Source organism: Mycteria americana, chromosome 8 (genome assembly GCF_035582795.1).
Source record: "Mycteria americana isolate JAX WOST 10 ecotype Jacksonville Zoo and Gardens chromosome 8, USCA_MyAme_1.0, whole genome shotgun sequence".
Taxonomy (NCBI): domain Eukaryota; kingdom Metazoa; phylum Chordata; class Aves; order Ciconiiformes; family Ciconiidae; genus Mycteria; species Mycteria americana.
Window position 1 is genome coordinate 47,766,789 of NC_134372.1, and position 24,477 is coordinate 47,791,265.

The 24,477-nt window shown below is 37.9% G+C and overlaps 1 protein-coding gene across 4 annotated transcripts in view; it reads left to right on the plus strand.

Annotated features, from left to right (window-relative positions):
• Positions 1 to 24,477, plus strand: part of BANP (BTG3 associated nuclear protein) — a 154,879-nt gene that overhangs the window by 48,400 nt on the left and 82,002 nt on the right. For all 4 annotated transcript variants that reach the window (XM_075510991.1, XM_075510992.1, XM_075510993.1 and 1 more), the window contains 2 exons: positions 2,708 to 2,947; positions 20,506 to 20,673. In XM_075510991.1, the coding sequence (XP_075367106.1) occupies positions 2,708 to 2,947; positions 20,506 to 20,673 (408 nt within the window). The remainder of the gene's footprint in view (positions 1 to 2,707; positions 2,948 to 20,505; positions 20,674 to 24,477) is intronic.

Here is a 24,477-nt window from a genome sequence, read left to right on the forward strand (position 1 = left end):
TATAACTGGCACTGTACTTCCTCTTTTCACCAGTTTTTTTGTGTGCCAATCTCATTGTATTAGCTCTAGGCAAAGTGCCAGATGTGTTGGCAGGCTGGTAGGAATTATTTTTATATACAATAAGGACTAGTTTAGCTTTTGTGCCCTCAAGTAGCTGCAGTGACACAGTAGAGTCATGGTTAACTTTAGTCATGCAAGTTCCACTTAATGCAGAATGATTATAAAGCAAATTCCCTTTCTGTTGAAGCTTTTAAAGCAGGAGGAAAATGCAAGAGATAATTGTGGAGCTTGTGTTCATAAGTGAGAATAACAAAATAGTGTCTTTTGTCCAGGCTGTTAGCAATGAAAGAACAGTAGCATGTGGTAAAAACAGTATGTTCTGGACTCCATGCCAGTTAAAAAAAAAAAAAAAAAAATTATTTTGCAAATTGAAAAAATCTTTGGTTCATGTAGGTTGATAGCATTTGTTAAACAAGACTGCAGGTGAAAGGTGTTCCATAAGTAGTAATGACTCTTACATCTAATAGTAATTCAGTGAACTGGTAAGGAAGTAAGATTTTGATAGGATGTAGAATCGTTTACTCAGGCTTCTTAGAATTTCTTTGAAAAACTTACTCATTTATCCAGAGATGTCTTTGCTTTGCCGGCTCTGCCCAAATTTTTATAAAACAGTCAATTTATCTTCAGGAACAGACTGTTGTCTTTCCTGATAATGTTAACGAGACTTGTGGTGAGGCCAGACACAGTGGCATTCAAAACAAGCCATAATTAATCTGAACCACCTTATTTTCCAGATGGCATCTGGTACTGTGAGCTGAAAACAGCTAGTGTGCCCTATTACATAGTTCAGGATAAATAGTAAGGTTCAAATAAAATATATATTAAAAAAACCTGCAAGTGTATAAAATTATATTCAGAACAGAGCATTAAGTTCTGATTTTAACAGAAAAAAAGTTTGAGGGACTAGCTGCTACGTACATCAGCAATAGATATTTTTCCTTACAAATTATTATAGTTGATAATCTGATGTTTATAATGATATATCAGTATTGCATAATCTAACATTTGCTTCATACTTTCATTATTCATTGCAATAAACTTGCATCTGACATGCGGTATGACTCAACCCAAAGGTCATGTTGGAAAAGTGTTTTTTAGTGTTTGAGTTGCTTTTATGTTATATTTTATTGCATACTTTTGGCTTGTAGTCTAGTAAAATGCAGGCTGCTTAACCTATGCCAGTACTTGGAAATAAAGATGCTGCTTGCTCAGTGAAATGTGAAAAGGATATGCTCATCCGTCTGAACTCTGTCACCCTGTTTTGTGACTAGAAGGGTTATGGAAACCAGGAATTAATGACTTTCTATATACTGTGAAACTCTACTTCGAAGCCATTTAATGAAAGATAAATCGTGGAATTGAATGACTTGTTCACATTTTTACCATTCTGAAGGTGTGTGAAACAACAAGGAAATACTGTAAAGCTCTAGTATGGAAGGGCTGAGGGACTCCTAAGTCAGGAAGCTTTGTTTTACTCCACAAAGTTGAGCAAACATAGAAATCAAATCCAAATGGTCTGTGTCAGTGAACACTGAAATAGTACTGGAATGTTGTTCTATCCAGTTCCTTTTAGCGTTGTCAAGATCTGTACTGGAAAATTCATTTTTCTTTGGAATGAGAGTCTCATCCTAGGTCCTGTGTTGCATCCCCCACTTCAGTAGGGACTGGTCATCCTTATGAGCTCTGCTCTAGTTTCTGGTTAGTCTTGAATCCACTAACTTTTGGCATTGTCTGCAGTGATTAATTTCAATTGACTAATTTCAAGTGAGGGCTTAGTATTCCTCTTAAAATGAATAGTTTTTTTTCGCATCAAACTGGAACGGAACTAAAAAAATTTCTTTATATATAAAATGTGTGTATGTGTATACATAAGAGAAGTTAGGTATAGTTCTGCTGCTGCTGACCTTATGCTTGAATAGAAGGGAAGATGCACTTGGCAGATGATTAGTGATTGATTCATTATCTTTATGCTGGGTCTGTTCCTTGGTAGACTGTGTTTAGGAAATAATGTAGACTACTGGCCAGTAAATTTGAAGAAAGACCAAAATAGTGATTGGGATCTCTGGCTACATTTTGAATGACTGTCATTGCTTGAAATCCTCTTTTGAAGTGATTAAGTAAGTTACTGCTCACTATTGATTATAATTTCTTCACTTTATGATCTTGCTTAGACTCATTTTAATCTGATGCTTTTGGGGGAAAAATGTGGTTCAAAGCTGTTAGCTTCTTGAAATTAGCTGTACTTTAAGAATATTATGGGGTTGCAGCAATCTTCATTTTTAGGGAATGACTAACTTGATGAATGAGAACAATGAGAATAGTGCGCTCTTTCAGCTGTTGGCCTCTAGTATGAGACACTTTAAAAAGGTATCTGAGGGCGGGTTAGACATCTGGACTAATTGCACCAGTTCCTCGTGTAGGCCAGAACATTAATGGCAATAACCTTTGGTTACCATTGGTTGGGATTTGAGAATAACTTCTCATCTGTAGCAAATCTTGGGAGCCTATTAGTCATGCTAAATTTTAAAGCAGTTTATGGAGACTACAAAGAAAACTGGAAGAGCTCACGATAACTTAAATGTTGACTGTAACTTGAACCTGTTTCATTCTGTGCCACAATTAGAATTTCCACAATCTCTGTTTTTAGAGGATTACCCCAATGGGACATGGCTCGGAGATGAAAATAATCCTGAGATGCGGGTCCGTTGCCCCATCACCCCTGCTGACATGCTGCACATCAGCACAAACTGCCGCACAGCCGAGAAGATGGCACTGACGTTGCTTGATTATCTCTTCCATCGGGAAATTCAGGCCATCTCCAACCTTTCGGGCCAGGGGAAGCATGGGAAGAAGCAACTTGATCCTCTCATGATTTATGGAATTCGCTGTGAGTATAATACTGAAACTTTTGAATTTATGCTGTGTAGATAAAGCAGAAACTGTCTGCTATTTCCAGTTAAACTGCGTTTTGTAAGAATGGGGTATGTATTGTTGTTGCCAGACAGATGTTTTGCTCGTGTTTGTTTATGAAGGAATCCTAATGGGCTGGTTTGATTTAGTTTGTTGTGGGTGTTCACCAGAAATTCCTCAATCTTGAAATCTGAATTCAGATTTCTTTGCAGCTACGCGCTGTGGGCGCACCAAGTGTTAGTAAATATCAGAGAAATATTACTTTCTCAGATAATGGAACAAATAATAAAACAAATTACACAACCTTAAGTATTGTTCAAGTGTTCAAAACAGTATGGTCTTGAATCATATTTCTTTACTTCCCATTTATGTGTATTATTTCAAAAGACTTGCTGGCATTGAGATGGAAGAAATCTGCAACGTCCAGTAAAGGAGAGATTAAGTATCGTAAAGTCTGTGGATTCATAACAGGAATGCATATGATGCTAATGTACTTCTGTCTGCTCCAGTGCTCCAGTGTGCATGAGTGTTTTGGTTATTAAAGCTATTCTGCAGTAACAAACAGATATTACTTATATTGAAGATGCATTTTTTTGTCAATGTAAAAGGAATCAAATGTGTTTTGCATATAGAATATAGTAGGCATAGCCACTAGTTTTGAGTGAAAAGAAGAATCTGGACATATGCATCTTGTTCATATAGAGTAAGGACATACAGAATGTAGTAGGTATAGCCACTAGTTTTGAGTGAAGAAGAATCCGGACATATGCATCTTGCTGTGATATGGTGACTTCTAGTAGAGGCTTACTCGGTGAATACATTGAGGACAGCCAAGTCAGTTCCAGTATAAAAATATTTTCCAGTAAAGGAGGCAGGTGAAGGCCTCTCAAACAGCCAAGCATCTGGCACAAGTGTTACAGCTCTTGTGCGATACCTTTGCTATGCATGTAAAGAGGAAACAAATTTAAATGTTAGTGTGGAATTGAGAGAGTCTAAAAATGGCCAACTTTACTAATTGAACTAAATTTTAATATACCAGTAGGTGTCACTGTTAAAAGATTCTTTAGTCACATCATATGTAGGTCACCAATGGATTAGTAGAGTGGGAATAATTTGTTATACTAGAGTGTTTTGTATGCAATTGCCAATTTGAAATGCCAATTAAGGCTTAAGAACATAGCCAGAAAGAGCTTATTTTGAATGGTGTTTGAAGAATTTGATGTTTTGTTTTTATGCTTCTGTTAGGGCAATGTGTTTGATAGTTACATGGAAGAAAATGTGAAGAATATTTGATGATGAGACTGCTGTGCTTTCTTTAAACTGAACTGAGCTGAGGAAATACAGTCCTATTGACCTGCTTTTGTTTCTAGTAATTTGCTGGCTATCTCAGGGGAATTGATAGGCAAAACTAACCCCTTCAGTTTGCTGCATTAGGCCAATTTTTGTCTCGTTACCTACCTGAAGCAGAAGACTTCAGGCTGCTACAGCAAATATATTAAATATGTATTTTTAAGGGAGATTATGATTCAAAGTAATTTTGATCTCCAAAACCTTTTTATCAATTGATCTCATCGATGTAAATGACCTTGTTCCATTGTGCTTTTAAAACTTAGATTTTTATTGATAATCATTTTTAGAAACATGAAGAAATGAATCTTGCGCCAATGTTAAAGCAAGTCACTAGCAGCCCTTTTCTCCATCGCTTAAACCTGTGAGCACAAATCAAACAAGTGAGTTTATAACTATTGGTGTAGGAAGAACAGGTTTTTGAAGATGTGAGCATGGGGAAGAAGTGCACTCATGTGACTGAATGCTCAAGCTAAGGATTATGTCATTTATTTGAGGCATTCTGACCATGAAGAAATTGGATTATAGAAGTGATCCCTGTAGTTGGAAAAAGTCTGCAATGGCAGAAACGTAACAGCGGTGCATGATAAGCAGCAGCATTCCGAATGATGGACACAGAGACCACTGTCTGTGTCTTTGATGTCTTAAGCACAGTTCAGAAAGTTTGGGATCCAGGTATCTGAAACATATCTTTATTTCTTCTTCATGTTGACTAGTGTGTTGCTTTCTTTTGGTAAGCAGTCCATAACAAACTAGGGATTGTGTATGCCTCTGGAAAAAATACCACATGTGAATCTAACCAGAGTTTACTTTTTTGGGTACCTAAATGTTAATGGTTATTGAGATTTGGTATCAGCAACGACAAAGAATCCTGTGGCACCAAATGAAGAAAATGCATGTAAACTTGATGAAGCAGCAAATTTAATAGTAACAACATTGGGTTCAGAAGTGATGATTTCATGTAATAACCTAATATGTCATCACTGCAAATAATTAAGTGGAAATGAAATTTGATTTCAGTAGCCTGTTCATGAATTTGCTGTGATGTGAGTGAGCATATGGGTGACTCAACTTTCGAGGATGAGATTCTGGCCATGTTCAGTTCGGTGGCAGAACTGTTGAGTTCAGCTGTGCTGCAATTTCATCCCTAATATTTGTCAGAGAGGGACTGGGAAGAGCCCTGCCATGCCATATCCACTTTGCTTTACCAGTCCACAGACCATCTGTTTTTTATTGGTGAAGTGTTGTTCCATAAAATCTACCAAAAACTGAGTGCAGCACTAGCATGGGAACTAAATTAGGTTGTTGTCCTAACAATGTGGTTTGCTTCTGCTCTGAGCAGTAATACTTTGATGCATTATTTTAAACTTAAATGAAAAATCTAATGTCATCAGCCTTGCATTTGCCAATCATAGCTAGAAAAGCTCAAGCCAATATAAAGGATTTTATTTTTCCTTTTATTTCAAGTTTCTTAAAGTTTGTCAGTGGAAAGATACTCATTCCTTTTTTTTTTTCTAGAAGAAAAAGAAAACACCAACCAAATCTGTATTTAATAGAGAAAATATTTTGTATAATATGCAGAAACTATAGAACATGAAGAGATGTATGTTTATTAAAAATTCTTGATGGTACTGCATAAGGTTTACCGCAAGAGAGATGAAAGTTTATCTTTGGAAGTATAAATTTTCACTTGTGGTATAAATTTGCTTGTGGGGTGGCAGTGGTATTGAAAAGAGTTTGGGGGCAAGAAACCAAAATGACTTAAACACACTATATGTCATTAAGTAGCTCATTACTTCAGCCCTACTAAAAACGTAGACATTTTCTGGTGAAATATGATATAAGAACATCCGCAGTTGTAATTTTCTTTGTGTAACAGAACATACAGGTCTCTCTTGAGATTTTACAGCAATCTCCACAAATGAGTTTGAAAAAAGAGAATTCCACATTCAGAATTTTGCATTTACAAGAAACTTTATAACACAAAGGATGATTTTGCATGTCATCTTGGAAAAAATTGAGAGGAGATTTTGGAAGTTCATAAAAAGAAAAGCTATCAATAATTCTTATTCTTTAAAATAATCTAAGTGATTAAATGAAAACAAAATAACATTAGTTATTCCCTGTGTGTCTAACTTTGTTAGTGTGTCATTTCTGTGAAAGCCTCTTGCATCTGCACATGTGTTTTTGCAGACTCTCACCGATCTTTTTTTTTTTAACATATTTGTCAGTTTTGGCCAATTATGACAAGATGATAGAAGATCACTACCTGCAAATTAAATGCAGAACAAGTGTTTGGGTGAAGGAAGGAGATACAAATTCAGTAGTTGCATTAAGGGGAACCTGTGCCCTTAGTTCAGTTGTATTATTGGACACCAGAAATCCTCTTTTGGTTCCATACAGTCGTCTGTTGCTCAGGGAACTATTTATGCATATTGAAATAACTCTCACATTAGGGATGTGATTGTTGTTTAGAAACAAAACAAAAACAACAAAAAACCTCAGTACCTGAAAAACCTAGTACCCACAGAGGGGAGGGCACCGTGGTGAACGGCGTATGAGTAGTGTTATAGCCAGCTTAGTACCATGCTGTTGAATTTTCCCATCTGCTTTCAAGAGTACTTCATAGGGTGAATTTTTGCCGATTTCTGTTCATGAATTAACATGCATTTCATCCAGAATACATCCCTGCCATTTAAATAACACAGGGGAAAAAAGTGTTATCTGAAAATACCTTATGGTAAAGTCTGTTTTTTAACTATATGGTAAATGATGTCTATTCTGTTTCAAATGGCATGTTACTTCACTTTTTAAGACGCAATTAAAAATGTAGAATAGAAAGAACTTGGTAATCAAAGCTTGGTGTTTCTGTTGTGTCATACTATTGCTTCCAGTAGAGGTGGGGCCACCTTTCTACTGTACTAGTTGACAGAGATGTTAATACACTTTGATAGAAGAATGAAGTATAGCTATGTCCTCCTCAGAGGGCTGTCCAAATAGAATTAAGCACTATCCTGCTTTACAACATTCATTGACACAGTACTGCTTGAGAAGCAGACCACCCACATGTGTTTAATAGGAAACACATTTGACTCCTGCTTGATTGTGTAATGTATGTCAGTTAGATCAGTGTATGTATATATATATTCATGCACATTACCCAGACATAATGCAGGTTGGGCCAGTTTAAGCAACTTGTAACTTGTGTCATGTAAAATCTGCGGATCGCAGTAAGTCGCTACTGTTTCAGCTTCTCATTTGCTTTAATCTTAATAGTAATGCAGGATAAACAACAAATATACCACACTTCTGTCTGTCTTAAGCATTATCATGCTTTTAAATACTGGAGGAAGGGTAGTAAGTTGCTTCTCATTGACAAACTGTTAGCTCTAATGTGTCTTACAGGTGCATCTGTTTTATGAGATACTGCAGACTGTTGCTATTGTATAGAATGTTTTATATAAACAAACATTACAATTACTGAAAGTGTACACTATAAATACAGAATGTATTTAGTATTTTCTATTTTTTCATTTTTCCACTTGAAAAAAGCCTTTTTATTGCTGTTTTTTTTTATAAACCACACCCATTTTCCCTTTTATCTCCTTTTTTCCTTCCTAATCTTTTTATACTTTTTTTGCACTCTCTCTGTCTTCCTTTCATTTCCTGTTTATAATTCTGGGCTTCACATGTCTCACTTCTGAATGTCGTACTAGTCACTAACTGTCCAAGTGTCTAGATATATACAACGGTTTAAAACAGTGTTAACACCTAGATGCAACAGAGATGGCTACAAGTCCTGGTTATCAGCAATTGTAGACATGCATCTAGACTTTGGATTCCATAGCAGACTGTTGAAGAACCTCAAGAAAAATGCCAACTTTTTCAAATTGGCATTTTGTCTTATCTCTTTAATACTTCATCAGCACCAGAAACCGATGAATTTCTGTAGCTTGGATTGTTGCGACTGCATTGCTAATTGTTGTTTCAATCCATCCCCCTTGACAGACCAGCTAACTCAAGAATCAGTCATGCTCTGGAGGTTTGAGGGGAAGAGGAATGGGTTAGTGGCAGTGCTCAAGCTAGTAATTTGTTGAGGATCTCTGATGTTTTCTGTTTAACCCATGCTGCTTTTTCTTCATTATATAGAACATTAACTAATCTTCCAAGCTATAGTAGTCTGAAAAGAAGTTGTGTGGTTTGTATCCGCATGGATGAGCTAATCTTGTGGTCCCTGGAAATACTGTTTGCCAACATTTTCTTCTCCTAGTAATAAATACCATGGACTGTAGCTCTCTGGAAATAAAAGTTCGCTTCGGCCTGTTCCTTTGAGGACTGCGGTGTTATCAGATGCTGTAGTGCAGTTGTCCTCAACTGCCAGATCATGGCTTAGAGGTAGGATAAACTTCATTTTACAGGTTGAAGGGTTGAGTTTAAGCAGACAAGGATTTGCCCAGTTCTGCAGCATCATGCTGTGGCAGATGGGGGAGTTGAAGCAGGTTCTCCTGAGCTGTGTGCTATTCAAAACCTCTGCTCTGAATCCTACCAAGCGGACCACCTCCATCTGACAATTTCAGAAAAGCTGCGTTGTGGTTCATTCTGAAGTCCATGGGAGTGGTGGCTGTTGTTAGGGGCAGGACTTGGCAAGAGGGGAGGGAGAGTTTGCAGAGGTGTTGAACTATCTCATACTCAAGAAGAGAATGAGAAGCGAAGTCTGAGAGTTCAGCACATCTTTAAATGGAAAGAAGTGAAAGAAAGCATTTCTGTTGTGCTTTTCTCATATCCAAAAAGCATTAATTTTTTTTGTACAGCACCCTCGGGAACGGCCTTGTGATGCAGCAGTGCTGCTTTTTTCAAACATGTTGTCTTCCTCAGAGCTGCAAAAGTCTGGCTTCGGTTCCAAATAGCTGCTTCTTTGTGAATCAATTAAATGCTGCCACATGGAGGGAAGTGATAACCTCGTTTGAGGCTAGGCAAGAAGATAATATGAGAACCCATTGAGTTTATCTCAGCGCCGCAGTTCTCATAAATGGCATCAATGCTGGCACTTGCTTACTGACTTTATGTAAGCACTGTAATTTAATGCTGGCTGTTGTTTTCTTCTTTCCTGGGCACTTACGTTTATTTCAGTTACTTTCCTGGCCAGTTACTGTTTAATAAACTGAAATAAAGGCAGCAATTTTGGGAAATAAAATAAATTGTTGGCAGTGTGTTTTCTCTCTCCTTGTCACACTTCTCTTGTTGTTCTTGCATTATACAAGTGATGAATTTAATTTTGCATTCTTGAATGTAAGCAGCTGCTTAGCCGGTCAGTTGCAACTGTGATTGCATGTAACTTGATTGTGCACGATGTGCTGTCAAGCATCTGTGAGTTCATAGGCTCTACAGAAATAAGAAAACTAATGCATTAGGTCACTTGGACCATCTCTTTCATGCACGGTTGTTCCATCCTGTCAATACTTTTCCACTTTGGCCAGACTTATTTAAAGTACATGCTGAAGTGTGCTGGTCCTCACTTCTCGAGAGGCAGCTGAAAACATTCAGATAAGTCTGTGAGCATAAAAGCAGTTTTCTCAGTGACTTTAAATGTTGCTTCAGGAGTGTGTAATGAAAAAAGGGGCAAGCTGTGTAATTTGTAAGAAAGATGTGCTCGTTGGGAAAGTTACCGTTACAAATACAATAACTTGGTTGAACAAGTGCTGTTTTTTTTTCTAATGAAAATCAAGGGACCCTTGCACGGATTTCTGAAGTCATTACATATTCATGTATTAACAAGCCCAAAACCCTGATGTCAGCAAGAAGTATTGGACCATTTATAATCGATATGTTGAGTGCGATGTCCAAGGATCATATTTATCAATACTGAAGATCCATCCGAGCTATGAAGTTACAAGTGAAATAGAGGACTCTCTGTATCACGGATGTACTAATCACTGTTGTCTTTGGGCTGATTCCTGCATACATGGAACTTCTCCAGTGTTATGACTGTCTGCAGGGTAGTTACTAGAGTGTGTAGCGGTGTCTCTTTAGGGCCTGATTCAGAGCGTGCTTTACTCTCGCCATCTGTAGAGGAGGCTGGTGGTTACCAGTATCACTCAGGCTCAATCCCTGCATAAATAATATATCCTGGTGAATTTTCAATGGACTCCAGACGAGAAATATTTTTTTTACTCTCAAAGGCCTAAAAATGACAAAATGGAACTTTTATAGTGTGGTTTTAGAAGACATGAAGAGTCTAAGAAAGTATTTGATCCCTGACACTTTGAGAGGAAAAGCAGCTCAGCCACCAAACACAGATTGATCAGCGCAGAAATAATGTACATTCATCTGGAAAACGCATTGCTGCATGCAAGGAGAGCTGTGATTTCACAAAATCTCGTAAAAGGAATTCCAGAAAGTTGCATAGCTTTTCCTTTCCTGGCTTTGAACTTTCTTTTCTCCATTTCACAAGGGTTAAAAAGTGAAGTGAGGAGATGCCTCAAGCTGACTGCAAGTAAAATGTAAATAAATTCCCGCAGTGTTCAGGTTTCTGCGTGCCAGTCCTTTCCAAACCCACAAGCTCCTTCGGAAGGGGAGAAATTTTCGTTGTTGATTCATAAGTGAGTTTTTCTTGGCGGCACGTGTGGTGGCGTTTGCCATCCAGATGGGCTCCCGAGGCACTGCGGTGAGGGCTTATGTAACGGGACGTCTCGGGAAGGGGGTGGTTAAAGCAACAACCCTCCTTTTTCCATCGGTTCTGCTGCCGGTTCTGTCAGATCGCATTGTGCTGCTGTGTAAAAGACAAAACAGCTGTTTAATCAACTTCTCTTGTAAAGTTGTGGCTATCAAAAATGACCTGATGTGTGGTTACTGGCAGCAGCTCCTTCAAATCAGAAGCATTTATTTTGATCAAGCGTTATTGCTTCAATTTAGGTGATTCCATTTGTTTTGAGCACCAGACTTTGATTTCAAACAGTAAGTTGATCCTTTGGCAATAAACACTTCATCTACTTAGGTATGTTCCATTCCAAAACAGAATGATGTCTGATAAACCTTGCAGGATTGTTTCTCCCAGTGAGTAAAAGAAATAGCAAGATCTTTGCTTGCTGACTGTGATCGTAAATGAATGCTCTGACACTTTGCATATGCAAAACTAAAAGGTAAATTTAACTGAAGACTTTAAAGCACGGTATCCCCTAAGTGCATTTTTATTATGCAAAAAGAAGGGAATAGTTATCATGAGCACATTAGGTATTTTATTTGGAAGGAGATTGTTCGCGGCCGGGTATGTCAAACAAGCGTCGGAGTCTTTATGTCCTAATCTTCATGAAAAGCCATTTCAGATGAAAATGCTTGTGCAGTCTGTATGGAATGCTGCCACTGCAATTTTTAGCTGTACAGCTATAGCTATATGAAGTATGCAATCTTGCTTTCATACTGAGACCCAAACCTTGCATGAATATATATATTTTGAGAGGAAATGAAACATAGATCTTTTTTCAAGGTTTTATTTGCTCTGTCTCTTTGGATTTTTGCAACATGTTTTTAGAGTAAGCAATGTGTTTTCTTTTAAAGATGGGGGAAAAAAATAGAAGCAAATGTATGTTATTTGTCCAGTATCATCGCAGTGGAATACCTCTCATGTAATTTGTGAACTGAGGCAAGTCTGTAGTAGGTGACATGAAGACTTTTCTATTTTCACATTATAAAACTTCTGATTTGGTCTAGAATTGTTTTCTTTTGGGGTTGATTGATTCATTTAATGAGTTAGACCCTTAACGTTTTTGATAATTATACTCTGGTTATTAAACAGTTACATTTATGCAGCTGTTGATATTCTGTCACCATCCGAGGAAAGTGATCAAAAGATCTCTCCGGGAATGCCTCACGGCCACTACTGTAACATGCCGCGTGGAACTCGCTTCAATCAAAGTGTGCAACCAGAAACATAAAAAATACTCTATTCCTGTAGCGATTAATTCGCTCACTTCTATTTCACAGCGTATCTCTGGTTCTGCAGTTCTGCTAACCTTTTGTAGCACTTGGCGCGCGCTGCAAGGCAGTCGGAGATTGAGCAAACATACACATGCATGGATAAAAATGCAGTCGTTTCTTGCCAGGATGGTAAATTGGACACTCCACTAGATGGCATGATTGGCATGCGTATGGTTGCCTCCTGAAGAGTCAAAATCAAACAGGTCCTGCCCTTGGTAAAATAGATCAAAATCGACTGGCTGCTTTTCCAGAAAGGTGGTAAGGTGTGTCTGAATGTAGGAGCTCCTCTGTTTTTGGAAGAGGATACGTTGGTGGCGTTTGGAGAGTCTAGATGCAAATTAATTTTATTTTTGATTTTGAAACTTGTGGTAGGGTCCTGTAGACCTGCATGGGTCCTTTTAATTTGTAGAACTAGGGCATTTAAAAGAATTTTAAATTTCATGTTTCCTCTGGTTCTATGATTTGTTAAAAATGAAATATTCAGGCAAATATGCTAAATAAATATTAATAAATATGAATGAAATAGTCTGAAAAATTAGCTTTTAATAAAATAAAATTAGATGTTAAATATTCTGATAAATCAAAGCTAGTTATTATTTCTTTTGAGGAACAGTACATTGCCAGAATGAAATCTGAGCCAGAGCTGCACCTAAGCATCAAGAAGGTGCTTTTCTCATGTCACATTTGCTTTCAAAATGCTTTAAATCCTTTAAAATACAAGACATTCTATCTGAAGCAAGAACAGCAAGAACAGAGAAAGAGAAACCTCATGCCTTTTGGGTTGTACTGCTTTCTCATAACTTTAAAAAAACAAAACCAAAACCAATAAACAAACAAAAAAACTCTCTGGGTGTTGGAGCCCACGTATTTTGCCTGAAGCAGAAAGTCTTCTAGCAGTCACTTGTAAAAGGTGAATGGTCTCTTGCAGTAGGCCTTTGATCTGGTATGCTTGAGACACATGCAAAAATAGATGTGGTTACAGCCGTCTGTCTGCACAAAATCATCAGCTCTGCAGCTTCAGATTGACAGGGAAAGTTTTAACGATTGAAGCAGTGAATAATTCACTTTTGCTTTAATCTGTTACTGAGACACAAGCCTGCGTGTGCCAACACTTTTTATGCTGTTTGGTAGACATTTAAAAGAAGTTTATTTCTGAAATGTTTCCTCAACATGAGAGAGTAATCTGGCATTATTGAGGAAAACTTTCTCGCCTGTTCTTCCAAATGGTTTAGTGTTCTATTTGCGTAGAATTGTAATCAGCAGATTGTCTAAACAGTGCAATTAGCATTTTATAAATAGTTGCTGATTGTAGTTTAACACTTCTTCTGGCTTGCTTTGATGCTGGTACATCAAAATGCACCCTTTTGATCCCAGAAAGTATTCCTACCAGACAGATACTTAATTTGAACTTGGCTTTGTTTTAGGATCTGAGATGAGAAAACATTGTTTTAAATAGTTGGTTTTCTTGAAATAGCTAAAACATGCTGCTTTTGTGTATATTAGAAAGGATTTTCATGCTAAAAGGGAAGCAATGAGTGATAGGATGTTACCTCAACCCATCCTGTTCTTGAACTCGGGGAATTTTATAGTAGTCCTAGTTTGGGGCGGATGGTGCCTTGGTAATTGTAAGACCTGTGTTACTGGGGTTTTGGGGAGTAGGAGTGGGATGCTGATAGGTTGATGTCAGTTCAGTCTGCAGAAATTTATGTCCACAGTCTCGCTTCTATTCCAGTTACCTTGTAAAAGATATGAAAATACAATGTTTAGACTTTGGTTCCTTAATGTGCTGATGTGTGTATTTATTTAACACCCACATCATGATGGCATCTGGAAGCCAGGAGAATTAAGCAATATGAGCAATACACTCCTGGAAAAAACATTTTTTCACGTCCCCAAAGTTAGTCCTTATTCCCTAAATTGTCTAATCACATGCTCACACTTAAGACTACGGACTTCACTGACGTTTTTCACATCTGGTGTGTTTCCTCGAACGTGCCTGGCTTTTTCAGTTGTGTTCTTAGTGGTATTTATGGATTTCCTTACTCTCTTGTCATGACATTTAATTTTCATACTGTAGGTAAACAGTTTTTAGGTATTTGTTGTAAAGCAGTTGTTGTAAAAATAGCAATTATGTGTTTTGTCATAAAGTTACCTAAGATGAGACTCCTCATGATCTCTAGTATAGAGTTGAGCTCCTATTGTCCAAGTGGAAAGGGATTTGATTAACATGGAATTTTGAGGTTTATATATTATTATAACTTAGTTGAAGAGTACAATAAAATAATGCGTTTTCTATGGAATCTTATTTGCAGAAATCCTCTTTAGCCATATCTTCTGCACCTAGGAAAACAGGGCATTTCTTTTCATTAAAAGCTGACAATTGAAAATTTCCTGGAAAAGTTCAGATTCTGTGAACATTTTATAGTGTTTGATTTTAGTATTTGACTGTTTAAAATATTCTGGTTACTGACACGGGTTTAGTAAATCCTTCTTAAGGTATTTGTAGTAGAATAGGATTTCAGTTGTATTTGAGGCTGTTCTAAGTACCCCCTGAATATAGTTTGCACTATAAAGTGTGCACACTCTAGTAGTCTATAAATTTATAGCTGTTTGAAAGGTATGAATATAATAGTTAAACAAAGGAACTGTAGAAATAAAATGGAAAACAGAATAATTGCTTGGTAGCTGAATTTTCCTTCCCTCCTCCCTCTCTCCGTGTTTTTAACAGCTCCCCCCACGTCTTTTTGGATGTTGTTTAGCCTGTGGATGAGAACAGTGTTATGGAAAGCGATTATCTGGTGACATGATTGATGTTCACAAGCATGTGACGTTGGAGAAGCTGCCAAGGTTCTGCCATCCCACCGACTAACGGGGCGAGGTTTCCTTGAATGAGGAGGATGTTGCCCTCCCCTCCTGCATCCCTTTCCCAACCCTAAACGCTTCTGAGTTTTGGAGAGGGAAACTACCTCCCAGCTGTGGAGATCATACCCCCCCCCCCCCCCCCCCCCCCCCCAGCTGTCAAATGAGTAAACAATTACTCTTTTGAAAATTGTTTCAATATGGTCAATGCATGACCAGAATTACGTTTGAAGAATTGAAGCCTGAAGGCGCAAGAAGTAACTTCAGAGGTGCTTAGTTTTTTCCTCCGCTGTTCCAATATTTAGTACAGCAGATTTCATTGTCATACGCTATTCGTTTAATAAAAAGAACTCCAAATGTATGACCCTTATGTGAAAAAATGCATTTTGTTAGCCAAACCCCCAAATAATCGCCCCTCTTCATGATTCTGTGCAGGCAGAATCTGAAGCCCTTGTTTTTCATAATATCCATCATATTCTTGTCAATTAAAAAAAGATTCTGTTCATCAGTTTAATCATATAAATTTTGACTATGACATCCTGTTGCTTTTTCTCTAGACTTTAAAAATGATGTTGAATTTGGAAATGGAAGGAACAGTTAACCAAATCTGTTTGGATTACACATCTAATGTAAATATGTCTTTATTTTATACACGTGGCTGTTAGATTCTCTGGGGTTAACACTTTCCCAAATCTTTCAAAATGTAACAATAACAGAGGAAGGTCTGTGCCATCTCAGTATATACGGCAGCAAAGGGAGCTCTGCCAAGTCCATGAAAAGAATGATTTACCTTTTAATTTTCTAAAGAAATCTGGTATTCATGGAGAATGGGAAGCAGCACAACCTAGCAATAGCCAAATGCAAGCTATTGACATGAAGTTTGTTTTTTAGGAGGCTGATTTTGAGTGCGGTATCAAGATGGAATATTTCATGTCTGGTTTTGATATTGCAAATGTCTTCTCTTCCTCCTCAATTTGTTCTTAATTAAATTTCTTTACAATTTAATGTTTTATGTGGATTTTCGTCTGCTGACTGACTTCTGACCTTTTAAGAAAGAGAGAATTACTTTCTTAGGAACATTGTTTTCATGGGATTTTCTTTTTTTTTTTTTTCCCAATTAGCCCTCTTCTTAAAAAACACAACCCTTTCTCCCCCTATGTTGTACTTTAGAGGCCCCAAAAGTTTGGGAGTATATAGTCATTTCAGACATCATTGCTGACCATCTTTGTGTTTGTACCAGATCACCTTCACTGCATTTCCAAGCTTTTTTTTTTCTTTGAACCACAGAAAGATTTATTTTGCGGTGCAGAAGCAGCGTTCTAGAACGTGTTGTGTCAGTCTTTTTGGTTTTATAGGAACTTTGGCAAAAATGTGCTGTGTTTCTAATCTGGGATATGTTAGGCAAAACTTAGTATGGTGCACCCGTTGGCTTTTCAAGCTGACTTCTTAAATTTTCCTGATGCGCACATGCCTTCCTCCTAAGCTTTTGCTTCCTAAGATTTGAACGTTGGTTCTTGCTTGCAAACTAAAATGATTTCCTCTGCGCATTTCAGAATAGCCCGTGTCGCTGTGAATTCTTTGTGCCGACCTCTTTGTGTCTCAAGCTGCTGCTAGTATGTATCTGGTCTATAGAAATGGCTCAAGCTCTTGCAGTTTGTTAAATAACTGAACTATTTTAAGTCTCTGGTGTGTTTTCATAGAAATCTTTGTTTAGAAAGTGAGGTTCCCAAAGACAGCAAACTTTGGACCCTTAATGTTTAAAACAAGCACATCCTTTGTTTTGAATGTTACCGGCAACCATCCATTGTCCTAAATAAAAAGATCGCTAAAAACACAGTCAGCAATCCTTAGATGATCGGAATCCTGTAGTTCACTCTTCTTGTATAAGTGCATCTGTCTTCCAAAATACTGTTGCCTTTTTGCCAAAGTGCTGAATTATATTGCTGAATGTATTTTTTTAATGTGTTTTTAGCAGGGTGGTTATGTGGCTCACAGATACTGTGCTGCTTACAAATTACAATGCTTCATGCTGCTTTTGACTAGCAAATGTTCTGAAAAAGTCAAATCCCTTCTCACTGCAGTATTTCTGTCATTTCTAATATGGACTTCCCCAAGTTAAATGTCTTATTTGCAGTATCCTTGCTTTAGTGCTGCCTTTCTAACTTTTGTTGGTATTTGACATACTCGGAATGAGACAGCTGAAAGCTCTCCTGCATGTGATCATTTATGGATAGAGAACAGAAAGTCAGCACGCTTCAGTTTTCTAATATTGTTTGCACATGTTTTCAGGATATATCTCTCTACTACAGGTAAATCATGTTTCTAATGTTATGGTGAACTTTTTATCTACTTAAGATACTCCACTGTCGTTAGCATTAGATTTTTCTTCGGTCATCGGTGGACTGTTGTGAAATGCGGTTGTTAAAGACCTGCTCGTAGAATAACATTTTAGATTGTAATACCAACTGCATAGATATATACATCTGAAATTCATTTAACCTTTATATCAACTATCTTTGTACTTAAGGGCTAATTTTTCATGCTTAATTTGCACATGCAGTTACTGTGACTGAGTATGCGGTTAGGGTAAAAATCTGTGCAAACAGCAGGCTTTTCATCTATACCAGTTTTACATCTTCGACCACCGTAACAGCTAAGTAGGAGTTTCGTGAATAAGGGAAAAGAAGTAAGCACACCTGGCTTTGAACATCTGTGCCTGATGTCTTGGGTCTCTCTAGCCTAAAATCTTCTTCTCTGACTCTACCCTGTTTAGCTTGTTACCGATTTTCCGTGCTTTCCTCTGTAGTCATGTTCTCTCCATGAAGGCAGTGGGGTCTCTACCCAGTATTTCATGGCTATTCCTTACCATGTTGATTAAATTATAGCTTTTGTGATCAGTGAGTAGAAGAAAGTATTTTCCTGTCTTCCCTCAATAGAGCAATTTCTGGGACGTTTTATGCCACAGCTCTGGCACTCATCATCTTTCTCAAGCTCGTGTCCTACACGGCTTGGGTCTCCTAGTATGAACAGCTCACAGCACCTGAGACTATCTTGTCCCAAATAATTTATATTGCTTTTGATTTCTCTCTGAAGTAAGTAACATCTGGGAATATCCTGTGGATTACACTGTGATAGTTAAAATTCCTATCTAGGCTGCTTTTCTATGAGAGTTTTCTCAGACCTACAATTGATTCAGTCACTTCTCTAAACAGAGCAGCATACAACGTGAAAGTCATTAAAATGTATTTATGAATGAAATATGGATATTTTTTCAAAATAACCACAGAGCATATGACTGTTTTATGTAGGACTACACAAGTGCTTTTGTACGTACTGACAGCTGAAGTTGTATAAAGAGTTAAAGCACAACTATTTTTATTGGACATTACTGCAAACATTTATAAACCCATTTCTGTGTAGTGCATATTAGTAATAGATTACACTGAGACATGTGGTCTCAGTATTTACAATACAGAATGTGCTTTCCTTTTGCTGACACCTATGGAAAGGAAACTGTTGCACGGCAGCAGATGATAATTTCAGTCTATTTTCCTCCTTTCCTACCCGCCCCCCCCCCCCCCCCCCTTTGGAGGCATAATGTAGGGGTTCTAAAGCAATCTCTAAGTAACGTGCTTGCTGTCACTTGCCAGTGAGAAATCTTGGGGCCTTTAAAGTGCTTTTGAGTTAGCCTTTTGATGCCCCTGTTTTCCTCCTGTATATTCTCTACTTTATTTCAAATTGCTTTTTGAACAGATCTATAAACAAATTATTTAAAACATCAGAAAATAAATGTGTTTAAAAAATGATGATGGCTTAAGAGATACAGTATTCCACTTGACTATGTTAGATCAGTACTCTGCAAATTTCAGTTTCTGAAGACTCTGGGCTCATTTGTAATACAAAGGAAAGTACAAAGCTCTTAGTTTGTGCAAACCTGGAATTTTGTGGCTGTAGGCTTCAAATCATGTGTCTTACAGGAGCAGACCATATCCCGTTCATAGGACTATACAACAGCTTAAGCAAGTACTTCACAGGATCAGGATCCTATTTGAGTGTCAGACAAAAACCCAGTAGGTTGAAAAGTTTATTTTACTTTGCAGGGTATGGAAAACAACTGATACCAAAAGGAAAATAAGAATCTTAGAGATCCTTCAAGCATAGTCATGTTGCATAAAAGCTTATATTGCAGCTTTAGGATTGTTTTTTAACTGCAGTATTGCACATCTAAATCTGGGAAGTTTAGAAGTACTGAAGTTTTAGAGAATGTTAAATGTTCACGTAGTTCTGTTTTAATTCACGGGGTTTGAACCTTTGGGTTTACTTTTTCAAGTGTTTTTTCTGCAGCCCTGAGGTTTATAAATTTCTCTTAACATACAGTCAAATGCTCTCAACTGTTGATGCTTTAAGCAAAGTATAAACCACGCTGAAGCTTACAATGAAATGGTAAAAGTATGTAGCAGTATGAGGAGGACCTTGAAACAGCTGACAATGCACAACATGTTTCCTTCCCAGTTTTAAAGCCATTTGTCCAGATGTTGAAACAAGTATTTCTTGTCATACCTGAAATAGTTGTTTTGCTCCCTCTGTTTCTTGTATAACTAGACTTCCCCTTCGGGTGCAGAGGTTGCACATGATAATGAACCTGGTTTGAGTTGGCAGCAGGACTCAATCTGAATGAGCTTTGTTTCAAAAATACTCAGTTCAACTCACAAGTCAATGTTGTGTTTATATAACAGTTTGGCAACTTAGCACCAAATGCTGGAAAGTGCATAATGTGGCTCTTTAAATGACTTAATACAAGTAGTAACATTTTCAGAAGATTATAATTTTGTATTGCATTTTCATTGGATTCTACTGAATTTTGAACTGAGCTTTAAAAGACCTTTTTTTTTTATAGGGAGCTTTACATGGCTTCCTACTTACCAGACTTACACATATTGTGGAGCACTATTGGTGAGCAATAAACCTTTTCCAAATTTGGCTTTGGAGTGCTGGATCCTTCTGTTGGTCAGTGTTGCACAGCTTGAATGTAATAGTGCAGTTTCCATGGATAGAAGTGTAGATTAGGAAACTTCAGAGACCACTGACGTTTTTAAATACATACTTGTGTGTATGTATGATTACTTAATTTTGTGAATAGTTGTTGAAATCACTTCACTGTGTAGCTTTGGCGTTTTTCGTAATATCATTGTATTCCTTTAGGCAGCGTCAACCATTAGGGCAGCTCTAAAATTTTCAGGGTTGCTTTGTTGTTCACCTTGTGTGTGTGTGTGACAGTGTGTGTCACCTATTCATTTTCCTGAAAATACGGATTTATGCTGACTTTCACCCCTTTGTGTTTCTCTCTAATTACAGGTCACCTATTTTACAAATTTGGAATCACAGAATCTGACTGGTATCGAATCAAGCAAAGCATAGACTCCAAATGCCGAACAGCTTGGAGGCGGAAACAGCGAGGGCAGAGTCTTGCCGTGAAAAGCTTTTCAAGGCGAACTCCTTCATCATCATCTTACAGTGGTTCAGGTAAAAAAACCAAACTCCCCAAATGCCCCCAAACCCAAACAAACCCCAACAGAAAAGGAAACTTAAGTAATAATGCCATTTGTTTTTCAATATACCTGAAAAATATTTTGATCTTAAGTTATATTTACAACAAGTGCATGTAATACCCGCAAATGTGAATATTTCTGTGTAACAAAGGTACATGGAGAAGCCCACATTTCTCACAATTGAATTTTTGGAGTGCATTTTATATTGTTGCATATTTCTTTTTTTTTTTTCAAGTACCATTTATCATTGGCAAAGCAGCCTCTCTATTACAGTGTATGTATGTCTACAGTGCTCCTCAGGGAGTGTATCCATGTACTAAGTGACGCCAAGCATTTGTAGTTAAATCATCGTGGGCCTCCAGTGCAAGCCAACCACCTCCTGGTACATTCGGAGTCCTTCGCAGCCTCATGGGGCTTGTACCAAAGTAGGATGAGCTTCTAATCGTGTTTCATCTACAAATTGCAGTCACGCTCCTGGTTGCAGTGCATTAATGATCCTAGAAAGGGGGAGAGATGTGTGTGTGTGTTCGCAAAGAGAAAAAGGGAGAAGGGAGTCTGTCTCTAAAACAGTAGTAAAATACAGGTCTGCCAGAAATGAAAGTGTAGTATATTCCAGTGTGTGAGAGAGATTGGCTTTGTTGATTTGTACGTTATCTGAATGCCTGGCTTCACTGAGATGCTTGAGAACATCCATCCACGTGTGTTAACTGAAAAAATTCAGCACATGCAGCTTTGTGCTATCATATGGGGTTTTTTACCACGTTCTTTTTTTTGAGTAGAAGGTCAAAATGTTTCTGCAACTGATGCTCATAAGAGGAGTCAAGTGAATAAATCTTTCTCAGTGCGTTCACGCCATTTAGTAGGACGTGCTAAATTTTGTTCCTGAAGTATTTTCCTCTGAAGAAATTAAATATATTGTAGGTGATTCTATATTTCCATATAGGTATGTAGGCATGAATAATAATAACAAATGAAAAATACTGACCTAAGAAGTGTTCTCATAGGACATTTCTGGCTCATGCTTTTAATATAAAGCAGTGTTATGGGACATTTGTACATCATATATTAAAAACAGTGTTTTGGAAGTGAGCCCAAAGAAAAGGAAGTAAGTTTATTTGCCTGCATAAAATTTTTGGTTGCATGTTAACACTAACCACTGTATCTCATGCAAAGAATGCCAAAATCTGCTTTCAATGGAAAATTTTATGTGCTGGAACTGGGAATCATATCCAAAATTCTCAAATTAAAACAACTAATCAACGTAATGATAACCATAAGCCATATATGTTGATGGGATTTTTATTTTCAGTCTCTTAGCAATCAGTATTTTAGAATAAAAATGCAGTAGTAAGTGGATATTATGGGCCTGTGCTCATTAGAGCATACTCCTTGACTGTTGTTGAGATTTATTATTAAAAAATATTAATCTTTAGTCTCCTGGTTTGGAGATTTGGGGAGTCCAGTGTAGAGATGTAAACCAGACTCAGGCTCAGTGAATTCTTGTCTTTGGAAGCCATAAGATAATAAGTTTTGGTGGGGTTTTTTTTGTTGTGGCTAAGCTGAAAACTCAATTTTTCCCCCCCAATTCCACTAACCTGATTTGTGAGTAAATTGTTCCATGGCTACAAAGACACATTAATTAACTCCTGGGATTTTGGCAACATGCTCTCTGAGCAGGTGGGAGTAGCGTGGTACAGACACACCTGAGCTGGTTCTGCAAAGCCATATTAGACACACCTGAGCTGGTTCTGCAAAGCCATATTTTGGGTTGTGTGCCCTGGCCAGGTCATTTAGCTGGAGTTGAGCTGGCCGCCTTTGGTACATCAATCTCCAGGATTTTCCCGGGAGTTTTTATGCCACCTGGGTTTCCCACTGTACAGTCTATCTCATCTCCCAAGTCCCCTAGATAGCAAAGAGGTGACTGCATGTCCTTATAAAGATGTCTTTGGTCCTGAAGATGATGAAGGTCAGCTGAGGCATCTTGGCATGTCATTGGCAGGAGTGTGTAGACTTTGCAGCCAAAAGCAGAGTACTGGCAATAACATTAACAGCTGCCTTTGGTAATGGTATGTGAAAAGGTTCCCGTGGGTTCAGAGTTTTTTGTTAATTTTCTTTAAAATATTGCTCTTACTCAGAATGTCATTGGCATCATTTTCTGGGAGGCTGTAAAGATGTTAGATGAATTCACCACTACATTCGCACCCACTGTGAAAAAGCTCTTAGAAAACCAGACCACTTTTCAGAATCAGGTGGTCCTTTGAAAAACTAATTTGCATTCCAAAATCAGGTGGGAGTGGTATTTCATGTGAAGAAAGAAGAGGCGGTATGAGGAAAACCAGGAGAGCGGGCTGAGAGACTGAATGAGTATATAGGGAAAAGAAAGAGAAGAAAAGATACAAGGGAAAAATGTAGATTCACATGTATTTAAAAAGGTAGCTTTTGCATGACAGGGCTGTAATTCCACTGCTCTGTTCAGGTAACTTCATGAACCGCTCAGACTTTGCCTTTGTGGTTTGACATCCCTGGAACCCCTCAATGGAACTACAGCATCATAATTCACAGGCATCTGTTCCTTATTATATGCACTGTATAGTGGATATAGCAGAATTCCTGCTGCCAGCTAGCAGGAAAGAGAAGTAATATTTCACAGCTCTGAAGTAAAGGAGGTCTGTATTTCACAGTTATGACAACATAGCTGTCAAATACGGCTTTTTAAAGTGTTACATATGAACCCAGACAGTTTTTATGGTAGCATTTGTTTCAGGGGGCAATTTAAGGTGAGCCTTGAACGGTCTGGAATTCAGCTACTTGAGAAACTGTCTTTCCCACTATTGTTAGTTATAGCTATTAAGATCAGCTTCTAGGTGCTTTCTGTCAGGTCTCCACCCAGCTGTGGTTACTGCTGTCTGCAGGAGAGTACCTGTGTTTGGTTTCATGGAGTAATATGTTGCTCCATGTCAGTTCACGTATAACAGGCATTTGAGTTGTTTACCTGTTGGGTGGAATATAGTAGCTGCCATATAATGAAAAAAAAAAAAAAAAAAAGGCTCTTAAAAGATTGTGAATGGCTCTGTGTCCTGTTTACACTGTGAAGGATGCGGGATATGCAGGGTAGTTTCTTGTATAACGTCCTCCGAGCTGTTCTGAGAAGCTCTGGTTTTGGCTCCACTCACTCAGCATAAGACTGTATGACTTCTATTTAAAGAAGCTATATTTATTTAGTTTGATCAGGAAATTTAGTAGAGCGTGGTTCTGTGACTAGCCAGGTTAGGTCACTGAGGACCTTAAGCTAAGTGTATCAGCTTCTCTGATAGTTTAGATACAACAGTGGTGTCACACACATTCAGTGGGAAAGCACTTTCATTTCACATCTTGTAAACAAGCATTTTGGGTTATGCCATTTGGGGGAAAAATTTACGCTCACGCTCACCCCTTTTACCAGGTTAAATATGATAAACCTAAGCTATTTGCGGAAGTACTTAAACCCACTGATTCTTAGCTAAATGGTGACGATTTCCTAGGGAAGTTTTCGGGCTTAGCCTAGAAGATATTCCCGTAGTCTTCAGAAAGCACTCCTTTTTAAGCTGCACTTATTGCCATCAGCAGATGCCTTGAGTAGACGCGTAGTATCACAGTGCCTGCCACGCAGCTGAGCTGTTCTGAAAACATCATTAAGAGGTTTAAATATGATTTCAATGTCCTGAGCGTTCATGAATGAACACCACGTTCCCTATATGAACTTTTTCCAGAGTTTGGTAAGGTTTTTCCACTTCTGAAC